Here is a 26126-nt window from a genome sequence, read left to right as displayed (position 1 = left end):
TGCTTGTTCCCAGCAGCTGCTGTTCCGGGATATTTAAAATTTAAAAGGTCTTTCAGCACCCAGCTGATTCAGAGGGCTCATCACGGATGGTTTTATTGGTCATGCTGCTGTTTTATTGACGCTTTCTTGCTAAAGAAAACGTGGCTAAATTATATTTAAATATACTGCTGTTGTTTTTGTATTTTAAAGTTTTATTTTATCATTATTGTGTTTTTATTTTTATACTTGTGGTTTGTTCGCTGCCTTGGATGGACTTAGTCCAGAATGGTGGGTTTTAAACTTCTAAACAAATAAAGAAGCAAAAATGCCCCCAGCATAGTCAAAACTCAGCAGCCGTTGCAGGTAGTAGGAACAGCATCTTTATTCCACAGGGTTTACAAAGGAGGCATTCATTGAAACAACTCACAGATATCTGTCTATGTCAGAATATCTGATGCAACTCAAAAAAGATTTAGTAGGAAAGAATAGTATGTATATATAATACACACACACACGCACACACTACACTTGCACAAAATGCACACGCATTTAATTGTTTATTTAAAGCATTCGCACCCCTCCCTAGATCACTAGGGTCTCATGCATGTATTCCCTTTCTGGCTTATTGCAGCCAGCGCTGCTTCAAATGGGAGACGCGTGGATGTACAGGCGCAACTTGGGCAGCTGCCCTTGGGAGAAGAAGGTCTTCCACTTGAGGGACAGGGTGCCAAAGCGCGTCATGCCCCTCGCCCTGAAGGGGTGCACGTTGTTCTGGTAGCTGAGGGGGATGACGCCATGCAAGGTGGAGGGCTTGGGCCGAATCCGGATGGAGTGATGGACCAACTCATAGAGGATCCGCTGGCCCAAATCCGGCCGGGCCTCTCTCAACGACAGGGTGTTGCTCGGGACGTATTTGTGCTGCCGCTGGTCATCCGTCAGCAGCTGCTGCACCATGACCCGGATGAGCGGGTTGCCCACACCGTAGAGGTCTAGCAACTTGGAGGACTGATCGCGCCAAGCTGCCGAACGGACGCCGCCTTCCACCTCCTTCAGAGACAAGAGCGACTGGTAGAGCTTCATGAACCTCTCCCAGTCGATACCTTTATCGTCACTGAGACGGAAAACATGCTGCTGGCCGACCCTTCTGAGCTTATGCCGCCTCGTGAGTGGCGTGGGCTTGGTGGTCTTGAACAGGAAGTCCTTTGGAAGCCGGTAATGCTTGAGCTTGGGTATCCGGGACTGCTCCTCTGGCGTCAGGCCCAGGTCCTGCTCCATGTGCAAAATGGTCTTCCAGCCCCTCGTGCGCTGGTCACCCAAGGACCAGATCAGCCTTCTCTGGGCAGCTGCATCGCCCTTCTTCTGCATCTCCTTCACCTCCGCCGCCTTCTGCTTCTCTCTCTGCGTCTCCCTGGCGCTCTCCTTCTCAGCCTCGTGGTCCAGTGTGATGAGCCGTGTTCTGAACTGGATGCATCTGTGCCTGCGCTGCAGCATTAATCTTTCCTGCTGGGCCCTCTCTGCTTCGGCCTGCCACTTCCTAATGGCCTCCTTGAGCTTCCTCTTGAACCAGGCCCTTTTCCCCACTCTTTTGCCACCTTCCTGCACCCACTCCCTCTCGGCTCGCTCTCGCCAGCCCTTCTTCAAGACCCTCTCCAGTTTCTCCTTCATGTTCCTGGCCCGCAGCACGGTCACGGAGGTCTTCAGAAGGGCCCTCATCCTGGCTGTAAACTCCCTGGGATCAGTGAGCCAGGGCTGGTGGCCTCCCACCGCTTCCTTCAGCGCTGCCAAAACCAGAGCAGTCCCTTCCGGCAGGGCCCCCGGAATCCCCTCGCCTTCCTTGATGACTTCCATCGCTTTCTTCAGCAACGCCTCCTCCAGGGCCTCAACATCCATCGTCGAAGCAATCTGGAGTAGCGACATCGCTTGGAAGAGGCGCAGAAGTGTTTTGGAATCGCTCAGCTCCAGCTTCTGCGGCTCCGTCAGGATTTCCAGGAGCAACTGCGCACGTTCCGAGATCTCGAGCTCTGCCCCTGGGGTAACTTCCCAATCCCACAGGGCAAGTAATGCGTCTGTTTCCTCCTCCGAGGCGAGCCAGCTGCCCTCCTCTCTGAGGTCCTCCCACATGTCCGCCTCGTCTTCCTCGGAGGTCAGGCCCTCCGTTCCGTCAGAGCTTTCTTCTTCCTCTAGCGCCAGCTCTCTGAGTTTCGCCTCCGCCAGCTCCTGCACTTTGGCCTCCAGCAGGGCCGCCAGGCTCTCCTCGTCCAGCTCCGCCGCGCTCTCCTCGGCCAGCTCCGCCGCTCTCCCCTCGGCCAGCTCCGCCGCTATCCCCTCGGCCAGCTCCAGCACTCTGGTCTCGTCCAGCTCCATTGCTTCTGCCTCAGCCAGTTCCAACACTCTGGCCTCGTCCACGTGAATGGACATTGCCCTGACCAGTTCCACAGCTCTCCCCTCGGCCAGCTCCGCCGCTATCCCCTCGGCCAGCTCCCGCAGCCTTTCCTCGTCCAGCTCCCCCTCTTGTCCCTCGGCCAGAGCCATCGCTCGCGCCTCGGCCATGACCTGCTCCACGACTTCCTCCAGGGCCGCCTTGCGCGCTTTGGCCAGCGCCTTCTGCCACGCTTCGGCCAAGGCCTTCTTCCGCGCCGCGATCAAGGCGTTCTCCCTGGCTTCGGCCAGGGCCCTCTGCCTGGCTTCGGCCTCTGCCTGCTCCTTCACTTCCTCCTGGGCTGCCTTTTGGGCTTCCGCCAGGGCTCTCTCCTTCAGTTCAGCCATCATTCGGTCTTTGGCCTCGTCCCGTATTTCAGCCAAGGTGCTGTCCGTCAGCTGGGCCAGCAGCCTCTCGGACTCGGTGATCAGGGGCTTGTCCTTCACCCGCCTCCCCTTGGACAGCTCCTCCTCCTCCTCCTCTCTGGCCTCAGCCGCCTCTTCAGCCGGCTTCTTTGCTTTCCTCCTGGCCACTTTTTCTCTCCTGTCCGCCACCTCCCCCTCCCTCCGCCTGGCTGCCTCTCGCTCTTTCTTCCTGGTCGCCTCTCGCTCTTTCTCGGCGGCCTCCTCCTCCTGCTCTTTCTCCCTGGCTGCCTCCCACGCTTTCCACCTGGCAGCCTCCTGTCCTTTCTCTTCCTCCCCCTTGGCCACGAGTTCGCGTTCCTTCCCTTTGGGCATCTCCTGCTCTTCCCCTTTCCCTTCCTTTTCAGCCACCTGCTCTTCCCCTCTGGCCACCTTTCTGGCTTTTTCCTTTTTGGAAACCACTCTCTTCCTCTTGTCTGCTTCTTTAGCCTTGACTCCCTTCTTCTCCGGGAGTGTTTCCTCACCAGACTCCTCTCTTTTCTCCCAAACGAAATCCTCCTGGCTTGTGCCGGCGCTCCCAGCCTCGGCCTCTGAACGGCTGAGGGTGCCTCTCCTCGTTCTCACAGCCACCACAGCCTCCAGGCTTTCCTCCGAGGACGTCTCCTTGACAGGGGGGCCCTTGAGTAACTCCTCCATGTGCTTCTGCCACCCCACCCCCTCGGCAGCGACTTTCTCTTGAGAAGCCAGGAGGGACTGGCTGACGGCCATGAAGGCCTCCCAGGACACGGCCCGGCGGGCCAGAGCCAGGCGGGCCGAGGCCAGGAGGTCCTCAGCTGCGGTGCGGCCCTCGACCGAGGGGGCGATGCGCAGCATCAGGAGCTTGTAGAGGTCGCTGCGCCACTTGGTCTTGTCGGCACTGTACTGCTGCTTTGGGTCGATGCTGCTGCCTTTGGGCGCCAGTGGCGGCAGCAGCTTGGGCGGGCTGGGCTTCGCCTGCAGCGGGCTGCTCTCCCGTGGGGTCTCCGCCGCCGCCGCCGCCGGGGCCGCCTGCTCCTCCTTCTTGGCCTTCTGGCGCTTCAGCATCTCGGTGTAGAGCTGCGTGCGGGTATCTCTTCGCTGCAGCAGGATGGGCTGGCCCCGCTTGCGCCCCTTGGCGGGCTTCTGGGCCTCCTGGGAAACGTCGGGAAGGGCTTTGGGCTCGCGGCGCTTCTCCTTGGCCTTGAGCTCCTTCTTGGCACGCCGCACGTCCCGCCAGGTGGAGCTGCTGCTGCTGCTGCTGCCGCTGGAGCTGCTGCTGGAGCTGCTGCTGCTGCTGCTGCTGCCGCTGCTGCTGCTGCTGCCAACGCTGCTCGCTGGCAAAGCCGCTCCACTGGGCGGGGCCACCGGGGCGCCCTTACTCCGCGCCGGCTGGATCCGAGGCAGTTTCTCCGCTGCTGAGAGGTCCCTGACGCCTTCTGTGGCTGGGGGGGGGGAGGGAAGGGGGGCAAGAGAAAAGGCCAGATTAATGTTGGGGGGGGCGAAGGGAGGGCACGGGCTTTGTAGGCAAAATGGGCGTTAGTTATTCATCCCCCACCTTTCTACCAAGGTATTCAAAGTGGCCGACAACATGACAAACAATATCATATAAATGCTCAATGTGAGGCTACAGCCACCTTGTGGGCAGCTGACAGAAAGCTAGATAGGAATATTTTAAATGAATTAATTAAAATGGAAAACAAAAATGAACACAAAGACCCTGAAACCCATTAAAATAAACCCCGATTAGATGACAGTGCCGCCCCCCCCCCCGGTCCAAGCCCCAGGATTTGAAATGCAGCAGTAGCAAAACAACAACCCTTCTTGTGAAGCCAGAGAGCTCCAGCTATTGGGGGGGTATAGAAATGTAATCAATCAATAAATAAAAATAATTTCTAAAGAGCACGGTTTCGGAGAGGCCCTCTGGAACAGGGCATCAGGATTGGGCCCAGCTGCAGCCCCTGTGGATTGGAGCCATGCGACTCAGACCTCATTTCTCTGGTGGGAGAACAGTTTTGAAAGGGACCCTCTCCTTTGCTTTCCCCCCCCCCCACCCCTCGCAGAGCAGCTGGAGGAGTCCTGCCTTTGGGGCCGTCCTGAGACCTGCCTGGTTCCTGACTCCCCTCCCTGGTCCTGCGGCTCTCCAGAGAAAGGGCAGCAGAGGCTCAGGGGGGCTGGAGTGCTTGCCATCGTTCTCCCAGGGTCTGAATGGTCTACTCAGGAGCAAGGGTCTGCTCGTGAGGAGGGGAACGTCCCTGCTCCATCCAGACAATGAGGAAGCAGGCCCAGCGTCCTTGCTCCGGCCGCGTGCTGCTTTGGGCAGCGTGGCGCCTGCTCCTGGGGTGCCCCCGGCCGGGCTGGACAATTACTTACTCAACATCTGATCCGGCTTCGTGTCCTGCCTGGTGAAGAGCCCCAGCCACCGGGTCTGTGCCGCCAAGTGGTCATCTGGCTTGGCGAACTCTTCGGGTGTTCCCTCAGACATGCCCTTGCGCCGGGAAAGGGGTGGGCGGCTGGACTGCTGGATCTCTGTCGGGGAGCACTCGGACATTAGGAAGAGGTTGGCTGTCAGCTGGTTCTCCACCCGGTTCATCAACCTCTCTGCCCCTTCCGTCAGGGCATAGACGGCTTCCTCCTGCGATCCAGCAACGATGCCGGCAGCACGCACCCTGCGAGGGAACCCGAACTCAGGGTCATGGCTCAGTTCAGACCTGGGAGGAACAAAGAAAAGCCAGCTGATGGAGGGGGCGTCCTGGAGGGCTGTGGTCTGGTTGGGATGCAGGCCTGGAGCGCGGGGTAGATCCCCACCCCCACCCCCACTACCGCCACCACACTCCAAGGGGAAACCCCTTATTTCCTTCCAGGACAATCCTGTCCCGCCCTCCGTCTCACTGTGCCGATGGAGGCGACACCTGGGTTTAGCTCCACCAGGGCCCGTAGCTATCGGCCAGTGGGGGACACACAGACAGGGCTGGCCAGGAACAAAACAGCAGCCCAGAGTGCGTGAGGCACATGGAGCGCGGCTCCCACGTGCTGTGCAAGCTTGGGTTGTGTGGCGGGGTGTTGTGAGAGTGGTCCCCTCCGTCTGATCCGCACTCAGGGCTCGGATCCCACCGTCAGTGGTGCTGGGGAGGCTCCGTGGCCCAGTTTGGCCATTCGGTCTGCCAGGCATGAGGCTTTGCCAGCAGCTGTGGAAGGGGATTTTTGAGGAGGAGCCTCCCCTGAGCCAGAGCCAGGGCGGCCGGAGGCCCAAACGGCCCAGGGAGGCCTCCTCCGCCCCACTCCCATCGCCCGGGAAGCCGTGCTTACAGGTCTTCTAGGCTGCCTTCCGCCAAGCGTTGCATTTCCTTCTTCAGGACAAACTTATCCGTGATCCCGGCCACGGAGTCCAGCAGCGACCGGGCCAGGTCGCGCACTTTCTTGTTGTCATCCAGGAGGGCCCGGGCCAGCGGGACCACCTCCTTCTCAGTCAACAGATCCATCTTCCCCAGGGCCTCCCAAGCCGCCAGCTTCATCCTCACCTGCAGAACAAGAACCGGGACCCAAAGCCTTGTGTGTGAGAGCCCGACTGCTAGAGAGCCAGGCCCGGACCTGGGTTCAAGCCCAGCCTCTGCCCCCAGCCGGCCTCAGGTCCCACCTCTGCCAGGGGTCAGTCCTGGCAGCCTCCCCGCCCTCCCAGCAAGGTGGAGCGGCTGGCCCTTGGCAAAAGGAGAGGGCTTGGAGAACACGTGGGTGTGGGTGGGTGCTGAGGGGACGGGTGCCCGTTCTCAGCCCAGAATATTTGCCGCTGGAAATGGCAGCCCAGCAGCTCTGTGCTCCACCTTGCTGAAGCCCAACGCCGGCAGGCTGGAACTGAATCTCTTCCTGGGTGACCTTGGGCTGGTCGCTCTCCCTCAACTGGGCCAACCTCACAGGGTTGTTCTGAGGCAGCGGAGTGGGCAAGGTAACGCCATGAGCCTTGAGCTCCTGGGAGAAGAGCAGGGTGGAAATGCCAAATGCCAAAGGGACCCTGGTGGCCAATCAGCCGGGGGCTCCCTAGTCTGACCCGTGGAGCAGCCACCGTGGTTCTCACAAGGCCAAGCGGCTGGCTCAGGAGAGAAGGGAGGCAGGCAGCTGCTGTCCTCCATTTTGTGCTGCGTCAGGAGCTCTGGGCTCCTGCCACGCTCCGGGCCTGTGCCGGGGAAGCGGGAGCAGCTGGCTCTTGCTTCTGTGAGATGCTGAGGGGCAAATGGAAGCTGGGACCAGCCCCACGCTGCTGCTGGCTGTGCTGAGGCCAAAACGGCAGGGGAGAGCGGTCAGCCCCAGGTGCCGCCCCTGACTGAGCCGCCCCCATTCCATCTGGCTCTGCTGCCTCAACTGCTAGTTTCTACCATGACTCTGCTGGATCTGTCCCAGACACTGCCTAGCTGCCTGCCTGGGGCCTGATCCTGGCTGAGGCTTGATGGTATCTATTCCAGGAGCACAGACAGAAGTATTGCACACGATGTAGGAGACACCTGCATTCACCCACCCACGTGTTTTGGAGTTAACGCCTTCCCAAAGTCCCTTCGTCCACTGAATCCTCTTGGATGGCCTGTATGTATTCGACACCCAGCATTTTCTGAGGAGAATTGTGAGGGGAACCCCACGTCCTCTTTTGGAGCATATGAATTCAACCAGCAAACCAACAGAACCAGTTTCTCATCTTCTCCACTCAACTTCAACCCATTGTCGAACCTTTCCTCCTCCCTCAACCCCACACTTTCCTCTTGCCCCAGCCGTGTCCCCATTCGACAGCCAAATGCAGCTCCTGCCCTGCCCCGATGGCTGCCGTTTTGCATGACGAGGGCATGGCCCCTGACGGGGGAGGAATTCCAGCGAGCCCCGGCCCTCTCTGAGCTCATGAACCACTGGTTTCTCTGTGCCCACCCCGTGGCAACTGCGCTGACCTCCTTATGGTTCGTGTGCACAATGAGACGGTCGAAGGCCTCTTCCTGGATAGCGGTTGGCAGCTGGTATGCCTCGGCAAGCTGGACCAGGGCAGAAGTGCAGAGCAAGTAGGTTGAATAGGGCACGTCGTCCATGAGGCTGAGGATGGCCTTCGTGACGGAAGGCAGGGAGGTGTCGCTGGGCTTGTGGCGTAGCCAGGGCTTGGTCACCAGCTCAGACAGCAGGTCCCGGCGGCGGCGGCCTTCGGTGGAGGAAGTCGCGTGCCGCATCCTCTGCCCCTTTTTCTTCCGGGCTTTCTCAATGACCTCGGATGTGTCCCACTCTGGCAACTGGATCTTGACCATCTTCCGCTTTGGTAAGGGATCCCTGCTCTGCAGCACTGAGCACTGGAGGGCGGCAGGCGTCCCCTTGGGAAACAGCTGGGCTCGGACAACCGAGTTGGGGACGTAGCCGTCCGGTGCGATGGGCCACGAGCGCCCGGCTTGGAAAGGGATCCTGCGGAGCACGGGGACCAGAGGTGGGAGCCCACGGTAGGGCGGCGGGGCCGGGGGAGGCGCGGCCGGCCTCTTCTCAAAGGACAGCCTGGGCTTGAACAGACACATGAGCTGGTACTCCACAGCAAACTCGGGGTGCATTTCTTTTATGTCTGGTGCATCCCCGTAGAAATCTGGGCCAGGAAGACTGCTCACGTCCTTGCCCAGGAACTCCACCACTTTGGCCACGTTCTTCTCTATCACCACCTCCTTGTTATTGGAGATTGGCTCCAGCCGTTCATACTTCTTTGCCAGCTTGCCCACCTGGCGGTACCTGAGAAGGAAAAGGATCTGAGCCAAGTGTTTGGAGATCTCTTTCTGACTCTGTGTGTGTGTGGAAATGGTGTTCCCAGAAATCCCAAATCTCAAGCGCTACACACATGCACTTACGCACACAAACTCGAGCTCCCCAGGAACATATATTGTGGCCGCTCAATTCCCTAGCGTCTTTAATGAGGCCACGTCACTTTCCCAAACAGCCTAAACAGCCAGGCAAGCTCCTGTCTTCCTGCAAATTTCCTTGTAGCAGTGACACAAAATATGAGTTGGAATATTATTCACTGCTGGTAAAGAAAACTGGGGGGGGGGGTTCCTGCTGAAAAGAACGCACACTGAGCTCCAGAGCAGCTGGCACTTACGCAGTCCGGGGGGGGGGGTTGCCCTTCCCGCTGCCTCCCATCTAGCCTCTCAGCCTGGTGCTCCTGCCTCAAGCCAGCCTGTTACTTTTCCTACTTGCACCCAATGATGTGTTCAGGCAGGTGAAAAGTGCACCCTGACCCCTTAAGTAGGGCCCAGCCACCCGCCTCCTCCTCCCTCCTCCTCCTCCTCCTCCTCCTCCTCTGCCTCCACTTTTCTTAGAGAAGGAGAATCCATGAACCTAGAGATTGTCCTTGCAACATTGAGTACAGAGGCGCTGAGGGCGGGGCCCTTGCCTCCCGTCCTCTTTATTTCCACCTGATGGCAACTGCAGAGGTTACTGGCAGTTGGGAAGAAAGAGGTGGAATGAATTGCTGGCAGTGGAGGGCGAGGCAGGGCTCGCTCACTCTTCCCGTGGTGGCTACCTTCACCCTGCCTCCCCACCCCACCCCCAGCTCCTCACTGTGTCACTTACTTGGGCACGAAAACTATGTCGAAGGAGAGAAGGAAGTGGGACAGAAAGGGCAGCGGCCGTTCAACCACGTCGTCCCTCACGTGCCGGGTGGTCAGCATGCGGAGGCGCTTGCTGGGCAGGTAGGTGACACACGAGATGAAGTAGATGTTCATGTTGCAGCCCACCACCAGGTCTCCGCGCTGGTTGGCAAAGCAGACTCGGCTGAATTTGAGGCTGGTGTCAAACTCCACCAGCATCTGCCCCAGGATGTCCCAGATGCGCACGGACCCGTCCGAGCCGCCAGTCACCAGCATGCTGAGCGTGTGGCAGTAGTCAAAGGAGGTGATGCTGGTGGAATGCATGGCGTTCGTCTCCTTCCAGAAGGGGTTCTTCTTGCCAGGCACCAGGGCTCCCTGGCGCCACAGCCGGACCCGGTTCTGCTCCGTCAAGACGCAGATGTAGCCAGGGATGAGCAGGAGGTTGTTGATCCGGCAATTGGTGCTGGGGATGACAACTAACGGGACCACCTCCAGGAGGCTGTTCTTCTTTAAGATCACGTCGGAGAGGATGATGTATTCATCCAGGCCGTAGGAGCAGAGGTAGGAGGACTCCCGCGAATGGTACGACAGGTTCCCTGAGGCCGAAAGGCTGCTGAGCGCCACCACGTTGCCATCGTGCAGTTTGCGGCCACCCATCCGATACAGGTGCTGGGTGACAGTGCGCACCTTCCCGCTCTTGAAGCCGCTGAAGATGAAGCTGGAGGTACGGCCATCCAGGTCCAGGCGGCTATAGGCCAGGCACAGCACTTTGTCCTCTATGTTGTCTGAGGCACGCAAGATGTACTTGGCTGGGCAGGGGTTCTTGGAGGTGTCCAGCACATAGATGTCGGTCGTGCCCATGGTCACCAAGAGCTCCTCCCGGTCTGGGTCATAAACATAGTCCAGGGCCTTTTCTAAAATCTGGAAGGGCCAGGTGACGAACAGCATTTCTCCTGTAACAGGAGAGAGGAATCGCATGACCCCATCTTCAGTGGTCGCCAGGATGCGGGCCTTGTCTGGTCCACACTGCACCCGCACCAGCCTTTTGAGAATGGATTTGGGCCTGTTGAAGAGCTGGTAGAAGTTGTTGACAGTACGGATGGAGAAAGTGTACTGAGTGCGGAGGAAGAAGGTCTGTTCGTTGATGAACTGCATCTGGAAAAGTTCCTCCCCAATGTCCACACGCCGGAGGAGCTCACAGGTAGTCAGGTTCCACTCCTTCAGCAACCCGTCCAGGGACGCGGTCATGAGGGTGTGCACCGAGGTCCGGCTGATGATACTGCTGATGGCGCTCAGGTGGGCCTTGAACTGGGTGATCTGGCTGCCTGTGTCAAAGTTCCACACTTTGACATCCCCAGCCAGGTCTCCGGTGTAGAGGAAGCTCTGGGACCAATTGGCACAACAGCAAATGAGGGACACGCCTTGGCTCACCTGGAACGTGCGGATCAGGACCTTGGTCTGATAGTCGTACACGCGGATGATATTCTCGCACAAGGCCACCAGCGCCCCCCGCTCGTGCTCCACGATGAGAAAGTGCACAAATTCGCCACTTGCGATGCACACCTCTTGTGTGACCCCCATATAGGGAACCTCCCCAGTGGCAAAGCACCAGAAGACCACCATGCCAATGGCACCCGTCACCAGTTCACCTGTCGTGTGGTTGTAGCACATGCTGGTGATCGAGTAGGGCGAGCCCATGTCCGAGAGCAGCTTGAAGTCCTGAGTGTGGTCACCAAAGAAGCGGAAGTGGATGTCATCACAGTAGGCCACAAACAGGTGCCGGCAGGGGACATAGACGACGTTGAGGACCATCGGGTCTTCCTCGATGGCGTACACTTTCTCCGTCACGGAGGACTCGTCCCCCGCACTGTAGGTCCAGACACGCACCTGCAAGGGAAAATGAAATCCTGGAGTCACTCAAAGAGGGGACTCCGCAGTTTTGCTAAGCTGGGAGTCGGTAGGAATGGTTTCTGTCCCATGCTCCCGGAGGCGGGCGTGTGCCCTTGTTTTTGGCGTTATTTATTGATATGACTATTGAGACCCCTGCCTTTGAATCTAAATGACCTTCAAAGCCGCTTACAATAGATTAGGCAGTTCAGCACAAAACTTTGAGACAGCCAAGAGAGATGCATCGAGGGGCAGGGGGCACGCGCAGCGCTCAAGCGCCTCTTTCTGGTGTTCCGGCCGCTGCTGCTGCTGCTGCTGCTGCTGCTGCTGCTGCTGCCCTTATGGGCCTTCATAGAGAACAGGGGAAACAGCCCCCCTCCCAGAATTGTGCTGCCTGCCAGGGGATCTCCTTCATAGAGGGAGGTCTAGGAATCAGGACTCCTGGCTTCTTTGCAAGGGAGTGGGACCCGTCCGGGACCCTGGGACTTTGCCCCAGCCCAGGTGTGGAAGAGGCGTGGGAGTCTTGGGGGGCGAGGAAAGGCCACTTCCTAAAGCTGCAGAGTTTCTTCCACAGGGTGGGGAACATGCAGGTGATAGAGGAGTCCTGATGGCTGTGTGTTGCCTCCACCTTGGCTGTGGGAGGAGGAGGAGGAGGAGGCCCAAGAGAGGCCTTGAGTCTGACCCAGCAACCGAGCTCTTCTCGGTGTATTTAAGGCGGATTCCTGCCTTGAGCAGGGGGTTGGACTTGTAGGCCCCTTCCAACTCCACTATTCTAGGATTCCATGGCCATGTTCAGGGGCTGTGGGGAGCCGCTGCTCTCGGCCGTCTCCCACCACCACCACCCTGGGCCAGCGGGCTGCCTTTCACCTTGCTGCCTTTGGATCTCCTCCAGGTGAACGATGGGAAATAGTTCCCCATCTCAGTGGTGTAGAAGCAGATGAGCGGCATGCAGTTGGGGAAACAGCTCTCCCGGAATATGATGCTGGGCCGGTCACTCAGCAGGATGTGGGTGCCTTCGCTCACGTCCGGCAGGCCCTGTCCCAGGAGGGAGAAGACGAGGACAGGTTGGCAGGTAGGGCAGAGCCCCACCTGAAGCAGGCGGGGCCCTCCCTCGCAGCGTATGATCAGGGGCTGCAGGGGGAGCAGGCGAGCCTCCTTCCCAATGAAAGGTAGCTGAAGGCCTGAAGGACGTGAGCGGCCGAGTGACGCTGTGGCACCCCTCTTGGAAGCCATTCCTCCCCCTCTCTCTGCTCCCAGGCGAGGCCCTGCTTGGCCATTCACCCTGCCTCACTCACGGAAGGGTGCAGAGTGCCCAGCTTCCGTTCATTCCCCTCCCAGGTTTCCCCTCCACTTCTTCCATCTGATTTCTTGTCAGGAAAGATCCATTAAAGGGCAGGAGAGGGAAATGCTGGCAGGGGTCCCTTTGGCTGCTATCCCTGGCAGCCCTGTGCCTGGCAGCCCCCACCCCACCGGCCCCGCCTCTGGCGTGCGCACACCTGCCCTATCCCAGGGAGAAAATCCCGGTTCTCATCTGACAACGCTCAGGCTCCGTTACCTTTTGCCGTTCCAGCTTCTCCTGAAGCTGGCATTTGAGCTCCCTCCACTGAGGTACAATGCGGACCGGGCCTTTCAGCATGGTGAAGCTTTGCGGGAAAGGTCTGGGCCCCGGTGCTGCTGCAGGAAGCCGGCCTGGGGGCAGGGACACGCCTCGTGACGCAACAGGCCACCTGTACAATGTCGATCGGGACAGGAAGGGTCTGGTGACTTTGTTGCCCGCGTGGGGAAGCAGCCCCTGGGGCTCCAGCCCTTGTCAGACCTGGGATGCAGCATGGCCAGGCCCTATTCAGGTTCCTCACTCACTCCGGGAGCCAGGGTTGCCAGCTGGTGCAATCATACCAATCTTTAGAATGCACCAATCCACTAAATATGAAGGGCTCAGTCAAATGAACGCAATCTCATAGCTGCTTCAGCCTGGCTGCAAAAAAAACAGCCCCAGAAGAAGGTTTAGGATATAAGTCACTGCCAAGTCAGAGCACCCATCAGTCTGACCCACTATTGCCTTCTCTGGTTGGCATCAGCTCTCCGGAAAGAAGTCTTTGCCAGCCCTGCTACTACCTGAGAACTTCCTCTTAAAGGTCTGGGATTTTGCCCCGATCGTCCTGCATGCCCAAGCGTGTGCTCCATCACTGAGCCATGGGCCCTTGCAGCGCACCTGGAAAATGCCACCTGAGACTCTAGGGCCGTTGGTGAGTCTCTGGGGGAAGAGAGCACCGGAGCTGTGGGGACAGGGCTTAGGTGTCGTGCCTTGGGTTGGAGCCGGCACTCCTGGAAGGGGGAAGAGCGGGCGCGATCATTGCCCCCCTCCCACACACACGCTCCTGCATGAGACAGTGACTTGTAAGCCCTGAGCAAAAGAGCTCAAGGAGACCCGGTGGGGGGTGGGGGTGGGGGTGGAGGTGCGGGGGTGGGTGGGCGCCCTGCCACAAACAGGCTGTGATGGTGTGCAGCCAGGAAGAAGGCCGCCATTTTGGACACCAGCCACTTGGGTGATGGCGGTGACCAGGACGCAAAGGAGGAAGGGATTACCAGTTTAGATCCTTGGAATCCCAAGGGAAAGGCAGCAGTGTGACATCACGGCATTCTAATCAGGAGGGTTCAGATGCCAGAAATCAGTTGGGATAGATGTTCTTTGGGATGTAAGTCTGAAAGGAACGGTACCAAAGAAATAGGGAAATTCTTCTTTGACCCAGGGCTGCATGAGGCTGTGGGATTGTCTTGTGCAGAATATTGGAAAATTAAAGGCACCCCCTCATTTAGTGGAATGGTATATTAAACTCTGGGATCGTAAATAAATGGCTAGAATTGTTTCTCCCTCCACCCAAAAAAAGGAAGTGTAAAATGCAAAAGTCTGAAAAAGAATGGAAATGTTTACATCACTATTTGTGGAAGTCCCGTCTTGTGGTTGTAATTTTCTGTTTTTGTTTTGAGTGTTTTCTTGTTTCTTTGGCTTTTTCTTTTTTTAGTATTCAGTAAAAAGAAGCTTTAAAATTTACAAAAATAAAGACATAAAGCTGCAATTCTAAACACTCATACTAGGGAGTAAGCCCCATTGAACAAAGTGGGAATTACTTCTGAGTAAACATGCATAGGATCACACTGGCATGAGTACAAAAAAGAAGAAGAAAAGGGGACATTATCCAAGTGTGGAGTTTTGCCAGACATTTCTCTTTTAAACAGGATGTTTTCAGTTGAATTTTGTAAGGGTGGGGGCATGTGAGTGTGCAAAGAGGGGGGACATCTCATCTAAGCCCCAGGGGCTGGCTGAGAACAATGAGCATATTCAAAGCAGTCATTCTCAGACTTCAAGGTGCAGAAACAATTTGGAAATCCGGTGGGTGGAAACAATTTGCTATGACTTACTGATTACGGGGTGAGCATGGTGCCACGTGTGTGTCGGCTCCTCCGTGGCTGAGCCAAAAGGGAGGAGAATCCCACGGGTGACCCTGCCATGAAACAAGGAGAGGCCCTGGGGAGCCCTTCCACCACTGGGATGTTCTTTTGCACAAACTGCTCTGAAATGCACGGAGAAGAAGGACCTGGTTGTTTCACAAGGGGGGGGATCTCGCAAAAGCCCCCCCAACGCGTGTTGGATGATGCTTTTACCTTCTACTAGTGAATGGAGCTGGTTTCACCTGAGTTTGATACAGTGAAGCTTTGAAGCAAATTTATGCAGAGGTCAGAGTGTGACACATTGTGCTCACCCCATTTCTATATCACTCCATAGCTGTAGCTCTCTGGGCCGTTTACATAAGATTAAAACAATTAAAAACAATATACCAAATTTTAAACCACAGAAACATGCAACTTACGCAGAAACATGCATCTAAAAACAACTGTAAACAACTATAAAAACATCCAGGATAGATGAAGTTCATCACATGTTGTTAAATGCCTGGGAAAGGAGAAAACTTTTAACCTGGCGCCGAAAAGATAGCAATGTTGGTGCCAAGCAGGCCTCGTTGGGAAGATCATTCTCCCTTGTTGCCATCTTCTGGGCCTCTCTTGGAGAAGGCAACCAGAGAAGGACCTTACATGTTGAACACAGTGTATGGGTAGGTTCATATCGGGAAAGGCGTTCCATCAGGTGTTGGGGTCCTGATCCCCATCTGAGTGAAGTCACAGCCACTGGCACGCGTAGGCATAGCCCCTGCCATGGTGTACCCTGATAGCCCTCTGTGGGAAGGGTCTGCCCTCTTCCTTCGGGGGGGGCGTTCCCACAGCAGGAGAAGGGGCAGCTATATAACTGTCCTTTCATACACACACCTGTATGGACTGCAAAGCTACGTGCTGATTAGGGGAGTCTACCACCTAGTGACTGAAGCTGCAGGCTTCAAGCACACGGACTTAAGTAAATTAATCAAAATCAGTTATTGAATTTTAAAAAACAAAGTATGGCCAAGGAGCATACTGCTAGGGCCCCCTTTGTATGCATGCCAAGTTTCAGATGTCTTGGTTTTCGGATCTTGGTGCCGTGATGTTGACAGTCAGACATGCTCTTTTATTATTATAGAAGATTTAGGTACTTAAACTCCACTTTCAAAGTAAAAAGTCTTTTCAAAAAAGCATAGAGCAAACAACACGATAAAAACAACCGTTTAAAAGAGGAGTTCAGTAACGCTCCCAGGCCAGAGATAGGTGGTTGCTTGGGCCACGCAGCTACGCGGCAGCCCTTCGAAGAGTGTGACGCTCGCAGGCGCTTGGTAGGAGGGGGGATTTACGAGCTTCATCCCACGTACTTATCCCCTACAGCGCTAAGCTGTCCCCGTTGTTGTTGTTGTTGTTGTTGTTGTTGTTGCTACCGGGCGGCAGCGCTCCTAAGATCCTTTGCATACCAGGAAGTGAGTTTAAGGGGGGAAATGTAAAAAAAATCATTAAAAAACCAATGGATGACCCAAATTTGGTATGCTTAAAGCTCTCCTTAATATCTATTACTGTGCCAATTTTGATGTCTTTGTCTTTAAAGCTTATGCAGATGTAAGCATTTGTTTAATTTTTCTTCAAATCTTGCTCCTGCGCCCCAGTGGCCACTCGGAAAACAACAAATGATACGCTCGAAAAGTAGTAGCAAAATATTGCACTTCTTTTGGTTAAGAAGCGCAATTAAAGCAGGATGGATCAGAGAACTTCACAATAAAAGCAGATTCTAAGCTGGAAAACTTCGGAGTCCTTTGCACGCAGTTCGCAGTGATTGCACAGTATAATGCTGGTGTGATAAAGCTCTACATGTACTTCAGGGTCCAGTCCAGATGAGCTTCCTCGCTGCCATTGCATTGCTGAAATGCCTTTTTCTACACAACTGTTCAAGATACAGGATTATTATTATTATTATTATTATTATTATTATTATTATTATTATTATTATTATTTATTTATTTATATAGCACCATCAATGTACATGGTGCTGTACAGATAACACAGTAAATAGCAAGACCCTGCCGCATAGGCTTACAATCTAATAAGTTGTAGTAAACAATAAAGAGGGAAGGAGAATGCAAACAGGCACAGGGAAGTGTAAACAGGCACCGTGTAGGGTGAAGCTAACAGTATAGAGTCAGAACAAACTCAATATTTGAAGGCTATAGGGAAAAGAAAAGTTTTTAGCTGAGTTTTAAAAGCAGTGATTGAGTTTGTAGTTCTCAAGTGTTCTGGAAGAGCGTTCCAGGCGTAAGGGGCAGCAGAAGAAAAAGGACGAAGCCGAGTAAGGGAAGTGGAGGTCCTTGGGCAGGCGAGAAGCATGGCATCAGAGGAGCGGAGAGCACGAGCGGGGCGATAGTGTGAGATGAGAGAGGAGAGATAGGCAGGAGCTAGACCGTGAAGAGCTTTGAAGGTCAGCAGGAGAAGTTTATATTGGATTCTGGAGTGAATTGGAAGCCAATGAAGAGATTTCAGAAGTGGAGTGACATGGTCAGAGCGGCGGGCCAAGAAGATGATCTTAGCGGCAGAGTGGTGGACAGAGACCAGCGGACTGATGTGAGACGAAGGAAGGCCAGAGAGAAGAAGGTTGCAGTAGTCCAACCGAGAGATAACCAGTGCGTGAACGAGAGTCTTGGCAGAAGAGTAGGGTGACCATATGAAAAGGAGGACAGGGCTCCTGTACCTTTAACTGTAATGTAGAAAAGGGAATTTCAGCAGGTGTCAATTGAAGAGGGTGAAACTCTCTCTTCATCAACACAGTTAAAGCTGCAGAAGCCCTGCCCTCTTTTGTATCTGGCCACTCTACTATAGCTAGTGTAGCTTTAACTGTTGTGATGAAGAGGGAATTTCACCCACTTCAATTGACACCTGCTGCAATTCCCTTTTCTACATTACTGTTAAAGATACAGGAGCCCTGTCCTCCTTTTCATATGGTCACCCTACAGAAGAGACAGACAAAAATGGTCGAATCCTGGCAATATTATACAGGAAGAAACGACAGGATTTAGCTACTGCCACAGGAGCCCTGTCCTCCTTTGCACATGGTCACCCTAGAGAAAGTTTCAATCAGGGCCTGGATTTTCTTATTGTTGATTGTTTGAAATCGTTTATGTGTGAGTGTGTGTGTTTGTGCAGACTGTCTGTTTATACGTTTGTGTGTAAGCGGTTTTTGTACTGTATATAATATTGTACTTTTAAGGTTTTAAATCTTTGTAAACCACTCAGAGAACTTCAATTCTTGAGAAGTATAGAAATGGAATGAATGAATGAATGATTGAATCTCTCCTGCATGGAACACTCCCAAATGTCCAGAGAAAACATGAGTTGTGGATCTGGTGGTCTAATCTGAGTTTGAATTAGCCTTTTTGGAACCTAGTGGGAAAGGGGGTAAAACATAACCAGTATCAAAAACCACAAACTCATGATGTTAACTGAAACAAATCAGTTTATTGATTCACTACACTTCATTTAGAAAATAATAGGATAAACTTACCGGGAAAACAGCAACCAAAAACAGAATTTATTTTTTAATGGCTTAAGCATGTAAGAATTGCATTGGCAAAGTAATCAGAACAATTTCAATAGCCACATCTGCATCTCCCTCCTAAAACTTCCTGCAGCCCGTGTCAGATGATGATTCCTGGCTGTTTTAGACAATTACACGAGGATAGGCAAAGTTGCGAACCTTTTACCTGGGGATGTTTTTACGCCCTCAAAAACCGATGTAGGAATTGGTCCCTTGGCACAAATGAAGCAGGGGTTATTCCTCCCCCACTGCATCTGCATATCATTATTAATTGCACGATATGACCATAAATGGGCATCTTTCTCGATAAACAGGACAGGACATCTATAGGGTTATCAGGCATTAACGATGTAAGAGGTTTACATTATTAATGCATCGTTATGCAACCAACATTTGTAGCTTTAATATTAATCCCTATTCGTCTCATTAAGCTGTTGCTCTCTGTGCCTCTTTGGCAATAAAAGCCAGCGTAATCCTCGCCAACCCCAGGAACTGACCATTGTGCAAACGTCAGTCTCTGGAGTCAGTGTGGCCAGCACTGCAGCGTCCTTGTGCAGACCTGTGGTGGGGACACACTTAGGATACCGTGTACAGTTCTGGTCGCTCCATCGCAGCATGGGTATGTAGAGCTGGAAAAGGTGCAACCAAAAATTATCAGGGGGCTGGAACAACTCCCCTAGGAGGAAAGGTCAACACATTTAGGAGCCTTTCAGTGTTGTTGTTGTTTTTTAAAGGTGAATAAGGAGGGACATAACAGAGATGTATAAACGATGCATGATGTGGAGCAAGTGGACAGGCACAAAAACTATTGTGAGACTCGCTGACTTCTCAGTAGTCGTGATGGATAAATATTTCCTCCAGTATCAGAGGCCGTCGCTGGGGAATGCCAGTGGAAGGGTGCTGCTGTGCTCATGTCCTGCTTGGCCACTGTGGGGACCATAGGGACTAGTTTGACCTTTGATCTGATCCAACGGGGCTCCCCTTGCATGGCCAAACTGCAGCCTTTTGGGGTGATGCTGAATCTTCCTGCTCTGGAACTCAGCCAATTGCTGCCACCCGTCGGTGGTGTCTGCTTGCAAAGTCTATTCCAGATTGAATTCTCTTTGCCAGTACAACAACCACAGTAACTCATCATCACCATCATCTGCTATGTGTGGTGATTTACAAAGTACAAGAGGAGAGGTCCATGCCCCAAGGGGCTTACAATCTAAAATTCAAGAGAAGGGAGACAACAGGGAGAGGAAGGCGATGGGACTGGAGGCAGGGTTGAGTGGAGGAGGAATGCATGGCTGTATTGCAGTGACATTTCCTAAGCCCAGTTACAGTAAGCAAGGCATGGGGACTAGTTAGCAGGTTGCCAAAGGCTACTTGGAAAAGAGTTTTGAAGGAAGGAAGAGAAGTGGTGTCACAAAGGCATTGTGGGAGTCTCTTCTGTGCATACTGGGCAGCAAGGGAGAGAGGGTACCGCTGTTTGAGGGAACAGGAGCTCTTCAGATGATGGAGAGTGAAGTTCATGGCCAGCAGTGGGATTGGGATGTGAGAGCTGAGAGCTGAGATGAGGAGCAAGGCATGGAGGGGCTTGAAGGTAAGGATGGAGGCTTTGTGCTGGATCTGGGGGTGGACAGGAGACCACGAGAGATTTCAAGAGGGGCTCTCTAGGATCACAGCCACAACAGCAGCGAAGGACTGAAAACAGGGGACAGAGGCTGAGTTCAAGCCAGGCAGGTTTGCTGTCCAGTGAGGAGCTGGAGCTACGAGGCTCAAGGGTGGAGCTGCATCTTGGAGCTCTGGCTGCACCAGCACTGAAGGGCCAGGGGCTGGTGGCTCTTGCAGAAGGCCTCTTCCTGGAGCTGCTGAGTCAGCTCAACGGGCGGGTGGCCATGGGCCTCTAGTGTTGCTGGACCTGAGCTTCAGCCCAGCATTGTCCTCATGACTCCAGAAGTGGTGAAGACCTGTGAGGGGCTGCGGGGCCTCCAGGACTGGAGTGTACAGCAGCTGTGTGCAGGCTTGGGAAAGACCCTGGAGAGCAGGCTACCACTCCGTGGCGCCAGGACCACGCCAGATGGCCCTATGCTCTGGCTCAAGATAAAGCAGCTTGCTGTGTTCCTACAAAGGGGCTTCTGGCTGTGCCTCAGGGTCCCCACTTCTGCCCTGTTCCCTCCCCTTCAGAGAAGACCTTGTCAGGGCTGAGTCCTGATGGATCCTGACACTGAGAGACACACGGTGAGGCCCAGAAGAGGGCAAGCCATTGAAACGGTTGCTGGAGCAGGAAGGGGCTAAGGGGGCAGAATCCCAGCATCTTCTGCCGTGTTGCAAAGGTTCCTGGGCAGGATGCAGCCCTAAGATGGTGTGATGGAGAGGCTTGGTGCAGTGGTTTGCCTGGGAGTTGGAGGCGGAGGGGAGAGTTGATTCTTCTTAAAAGTTAAGCTGTTCCTTTGAACTATTTCCTGGCTGCAAACCGGGGTCTTCACACCCACGGGCTGAACTATTTGGGCAGCTTCCCGGGGTTGCCATGGCGGTGCCAAAGGAATGGGCCACTCTTTCTGCTGGGATGCAGGGAAGCGAGAAGTCCCCCAACACGGCCATCGCTTGACCTTAGCGTTTGTCGTATCGCAACAAATGAACACCAGGGGGCAGCAGGCGCTCTCCTAGCTCTGTGTTTACTTGGAGATAAATCCCATCTGTGGGATTTTCTCACGTGTAAAAGTCTGCATATGATTGCAGGGAGAAATCCTTCATATATTTTTTTCATGTTTTGGAAGTGAGCTGAAGATTGATATTTAAAAAGTTCTTATTTTATAGTTCTAAATGCAAAAAACAAAAATCATTTGTGGACTCTGGATTATAGGAAAAATTGTGTTTTGAAGTTAATATTTCAATTCATTAATTGGCCAGATATACTACCAGAGCACATGGAATTAATTAGCATGCTTTTTGCCATACTTTGAGTCCTGTGTTCATGTACCATAATGGACACTTTCCAGAAAGAAATTCCCAGTGCCATCAGCTGTGTAAAGGCACAGAATGCGCACGGGAGACCTTCCCAGTGGATCATCCCCCCAAAATAACCCTATTTCCCCCTGTCAGATATTGGAGGGTGTGGAATAGAGTCTATGGAGGAGGAATCTCCAGGGTCCATCCTCAGACTGGGGAACAAAGATGGGTTTAATGGAGTTCACGGGTTGCCTGGGCAGGTGTCTATTGGGTTGCTGTGGGCTGGACTATTCAGTTGCGCATTGCTTTGGACTCTTCTTGCTTTGGCAGGAAAGTGGGGAGGGAGGGAGAGAGGGGGGAAGAGGTCTGTTACTTACAGAATCCTCAGTCTGTTTTAAGACCGCCTCGAGTCCCCTGCTTCCAAGATCTGTAAGATTAGTAGGCCCTAGAGGAGGAGTGGGGAACCTGTGGTGGGCGTGGGGCCAAAAGATCCCCACACCTGGACTTCTGCAGGCCAGACAGTATTGGAGCTGGGGGGCGGGTTCACACACCCCTAACATCATGTGGGGAGAGCCAAGGTCTTCATGGGCCAGATGGGGAATCTCTGTGGGCTACCAATCCCCCATCCTTGCACTTGAGAGAGGGCCTTCTCAGGAGCGGCCCCTACTTTATGGAATTATTTCCTGATATATATAGCTATGGCTGGCCCCATCCGCAGCTGTTTTTAAGGGGGCTTTAGAAACTCATCTGTTCTCCCTGGCTTTTAAGTGAAACATTTTATGGTATTCACTGCTGGTGCATATTTTGGAATTGTATTTCACTGTAATTGGTTTGATTTAAAATTGTTTACATTCAATGCAATTTGATTAATGTCTGCTGTATTATTTTGATCTTGTAAGCTTCCTTCAGGAGATTACGGTCTTGAAAGGCAGCTAGAAATAGGTGAATGGCAGCCAGGCCGGCCCCTCCGGCGCTCCTCGGCGGCATCTGGGCAGGCCGAAGACGGCACAGGACGCTGCCTCCCTCCAGCGGAGCCCGAGCCTGGGTCCCTCTAGCCAGCCTGGCACTGTCGACGGCGGTGGGCGGCCGGGCGGCCAGCGAGGGGCTCTGCAGGGCTGCAGGCAGGATTCGTTCCCCGCTCTACCTGGAGGCGAGAAGGGAAATGCCCCTTAGACACTGGGTTCTGCCCTAAGGGGAACTTTGAGAGAGAGAGAGAGAGAAATCGTACAGTTCAATATCAGAAAGAAATCCCTTTGCTGAGGGAATTGCACTGGCTACCTATTGGCTGCCTGGGCCAGGTTTAAGGTTTTGGTACTAGTGTTCAAAGCCCTAAACACCTTTGGACCAGGATACCTGAGAGAGCGCCTTCTCCCTTACCAACCTGCCCGACCACTGAGGTCGCTGGAGGGCATGCTCCCTGTGGTTCCACGTGGCCCAATTGGAATCCACCAGGAGCAGAGCCTTGAGTGTGGCGGCCCCTTCCCTGTGGAACTCTCTGCCCCTGGAGGTCGGGCAGGCACCAACACTGGGCTGCTACCGGCACCTCCTGAAAACCTCTCTGTTTCGAGAAGCTTTCCCCAACTGACTAGCCACTGTTTATTCTGGCTCCTTTGTTTTTAAATTTAACAATTTTAATTTGCTTTTTTAAAATATTATTTCTTTATACCTATGTTCACCGCTCTGGAATCCTTTTAAGATATTGAGCAGTATAGAAATATTGTAAATAAATAAAATTTGTACCATTTTAAAACAGGCCAGTTACAATAAAATACAATTTAAAATATCTACACCAGCAGCGGGAGGTTCAGACAGGTGTAGGTGACACTGGGCCTCCAACTAACCTGGACTCGTACTCTTTAGGGCAGGACAGGACAGGGTACGCCTGGGCCACAGGACCTCAGGTGAGACCCCTCACCCTCGTGAAGCCCCTGTGGTGGACACAACTCCAAGCCACCTTCTAGAGGACCCTCTGCTGGACAGGAGGGTGTATAATTTGGGGCTGCCCAAAGCTTATTCTGGGGTGTGCAGCCCCAGCTCCTGATTTGTCACTGTTTTCTGCATAAAAACGACTGCTTGGATGGGAGGTGACTGTGTTTATCTTGAAGGGGGCGGTCTGCCAATCACAGAGATCTATGACATGGGGGTCGCCCCAAGCTTAGTTTGGGTGTGGGGTCATGTAAACATTAGGCTCATTGAGGCCTCATTTAAAGTTCAGCGCAAATAAGGAACTGGGAAGTGGTAGCCAACTTCAGCCTCGGAGGGTTTTCTACTTCGGAGTCCTTCTCTCTCTGGAAATCAGTCAGCTGGAGGATCCTGGAAGAGGCCTTTGGACGGCCCAGGAGGCGCCGGATGAGTTTGGTGAGCAGAGTGCGGAAGGGAGGCCACAAGTGGGGAGCTGTTGAGCCTCCTTAGTGGTTGACCTGCAGCCACACCCAGAGCGGCCTCTGCAAATGAGCCCTGCCAGCCATTCCTTTGAAGGCCGTCCGCTGAGCAATGCTGCCCAAGCTTCCGTGGATAAGGAAAAGGAGCCAAAACAAGATGCCTTTAAACAAAATGGCTGTAAAGGGCCATTGATCCACAGGAAAAGCCTAGTGGGGCTGCAGTTGACGGGAGGCAGAGCCAGGAGTGGGTGGAGTGAGCAGGGCTGTCTACCCCCCTCCCCGGGCCATCCCACATAATAGGAGTCCCAAGGGCTGCACGTTCCCCGTCCGAACTTTACACAGAGTGGAAGTCCCAGTATTCATCCCCTTGCCGCTAAGGCAAGGGCAAGGGTCGGTCATGCTTCCTCAGATGGCTTCTGTGCTTTGCTTGCAGTAGGTGAATAAGTGTGTTGAAGCCACGGCAGAAAAGAAGGTAGTCGCACCACCAGGGGCGAACATGGAAGGTGAGGCAAGATTGGTGATTTCACCAGCGTTGCTTAGCGAAAGTTTGTTTACTTCCAGTCTTTCTCCCTCCCTCCTCACCCCCCCCCCAATTCCCTCCAGGCCAGGCAGGTTCAGTCAAATGTTCTCCTCCCTCTGCTATGTGGGCCACTTTGCCACCGGAAGACAGAGAGGAGGGAGCTGCGGGTGGAACCTGCAGAACTTGATCTCCCCACCTGGGGTTGGAAGCCCGAATCAGGCCAGCACCAGCCGTGGGGATGGTTCAGCTTCCCTGTCAAGGGAGGGAATTCCTCCAGGCCTCCACGTTGGCAAAGGCAGTGCTGGGAGGCTGGGAGTGGAAAGGCACAGGCACGGCGCGCGCCCCGCGGGTGCAGCAGGAAGGCCTGAGGTGGGGCTTCAAGGGGCTCCAGCTGGCCGAGAGGCTGGAGCGCCACACCGTCGCAATGGCTCCACTGCCTGGGAAGGTCTCCTGGCCCAGCTCCCACGGCAGGGAAGAGGGCAGTGGAAGGAGCTGGCCGGCGGTGGCTTTGCTGGCCCCCACGTTCCTGGCAGCTGCAGACCCCAAAAGGTTAAGGGAGGAGATGGCTGTGGAGGCAGGAGGAAGCAAGCGAAGGCCTCCCTGGGTTTGGGAACGTGCCTCTCCCCCAACTCCCTTTCGCAGGCGGACTCCAGTTGTACTCTTGTGAAGAAGGTGGGTTAGAGGAAGGCTTGGCGGCCATCGTGTTTTTTAAAGAAATGAAGTTTAAACAAAACCTGTCATTTTATATAATAGCAGTTCACACAAAATTTAAAGAAATTAAGTTTATTCAAAACTTGTTTTTTAAAGAAAGGATGTTTGCCACATGATGACACTCTGGTTGATCTTGAGAGAAGAAAACACCTGCAGGCAGCTCATGGCAAAAAAGGAAGGGGGGAGTATCCCCCCCTCCCAAATACACAAATTATGACGAATTAACAATAAATCACACATGGCTCAGATATTGAGCACCTACTCAATGCTCAACACTTGGCACCTACATTATATGTTTTTAGATGCCAGGTGAAGACCTTTGTATTCTCCCAGCATTTTAACAGTCTATATATAAATTTTAACTTGGTGTTTTAAATTTGTAATTTTGCATTGCTGCTGTTTTTATCTGGTTGAGCTTTTATATTGTATTTTATAGTATGGTTTTATACTGTTGTTTTATACTTTGAATGTTTTTAATTTTTGTGAACCGCCCAGAGAGCTCCGGCTATTGGGCGGTATAGAAATGTAATAAATAAATAAATAAATAAATATTTCTTTAATAGAAGCAATCCATAAATATCGTGAAATAAAACACAGGGTTAAAACCTATTCTGCATCGCCCGAAGACACGCGAGTATTTGGGCTGCAGGTTCTTTGCCAGCCCTGCTGCTGCTGCTGGGGCCAGACTCGCTTAGAGACCACACCTCCTTCGGAATCCTTGCCTAGAAGCCGCCGGCTACACCTAGGTGGCTAGGTGGGGAGGCGCTCTGCACGTGCTCAGGGGCAGTATTTTTTTTTACCTCCTTGACAAGCCCTAGACCATTGAGAACGAGAAGAAGGGGGGGTCGAGCACCCGGAGCTCGACCTTGCCGCGCTCAGCCCGCCCCGATAAGCACGGGTGCGCGCAGGGGGGTTAATGGGGTTAATTCCCTTTAAGGCTCACGGAGGGGGCGTGGCCAGGCGCGCAGGCCCCACCCTCTTCTGTCCGATGTCGACTCCCTCTAGCGGCGGCAAGAGGCGAGGGAAGGGGCGTGGCCGCCGTGGCCCCGCCCCCGCGCTTCGTGAGGCGGAGAGAAGACGAGTGAGAGAGCGAGAGCGAGCCCGGCGTTCGCTCCGCGCCTTCTCCGCGGTGTTCCGGCGCCTCGCCGCGCCCGCCCCCTCGCTCCTCGTCGTCGTCGGCCGCGCGCCAGGTGAGTGACTGCTCGGCCGCCCCCCCTCGCGCCGCCTGCCCCGAGCGACCGTTGGGCGCAACCATTCGGCCCCTGGGGGAGGGGGTGCCCGGGCCGTTCCTCCTCCCGCGCTCTCCGCGGCCACGAGCCCCTCACGGA

At 54.2% G+C, this 26126-nt stretch overlaps 1 protein-coding gene across 1 annotated transcript; it reads right to left on the bottom strand.

Moving 5' to 3' along the window:
- Positions 1-601: 601 nt before the first annotated feature.
- On the bottom strand, positions 602-12890 carry WDR87 (WD repeat domain 87). Its single transcript, XM_063139789.1, has 7 exons — positions 12808-12890; positions 12120-12287; positions 9349-11252; positions 7704-8511; positions 6085-6296; positions 5149-5486; positions 602-4211 (listed from the first exon to the last, which is right to left on the bottom strand). The coding sequence occupies exons 1-7, from the start codon at positions 12886-12888 to the stop codon at positions 622-624; spliced, it is 7101 nt and encodes a 2366-aa protein (XP_062995859.1). The 5' UTR covers positions 12889-12890; the 3' UTR covers positions 602-621.
- Positions 12891-26126: the final 13236 nt, after the last annotated feature.

The sequence above is a fragment of the Elgaria multicarinata genome, chromosome 13 (genome assembly GCF_023053635.1).
Source record: "Elgaria multicarinata webbii isolate HBS135686 ecotype San Diego chromosome 13, rElgMul1.1.pri, whole genome shotgun sequence".
NCBI lineage: Eukaryota > Metazoa > Chordata > Lepidosauria > Squamata > Anguidae > Elgaria > Elgaria multicarinata.
The sequence above is the reverse complement of the archived record's forward strand: the minus strand, read 5'-3'. Positions and strand labels throughout refer to the sequence as shown.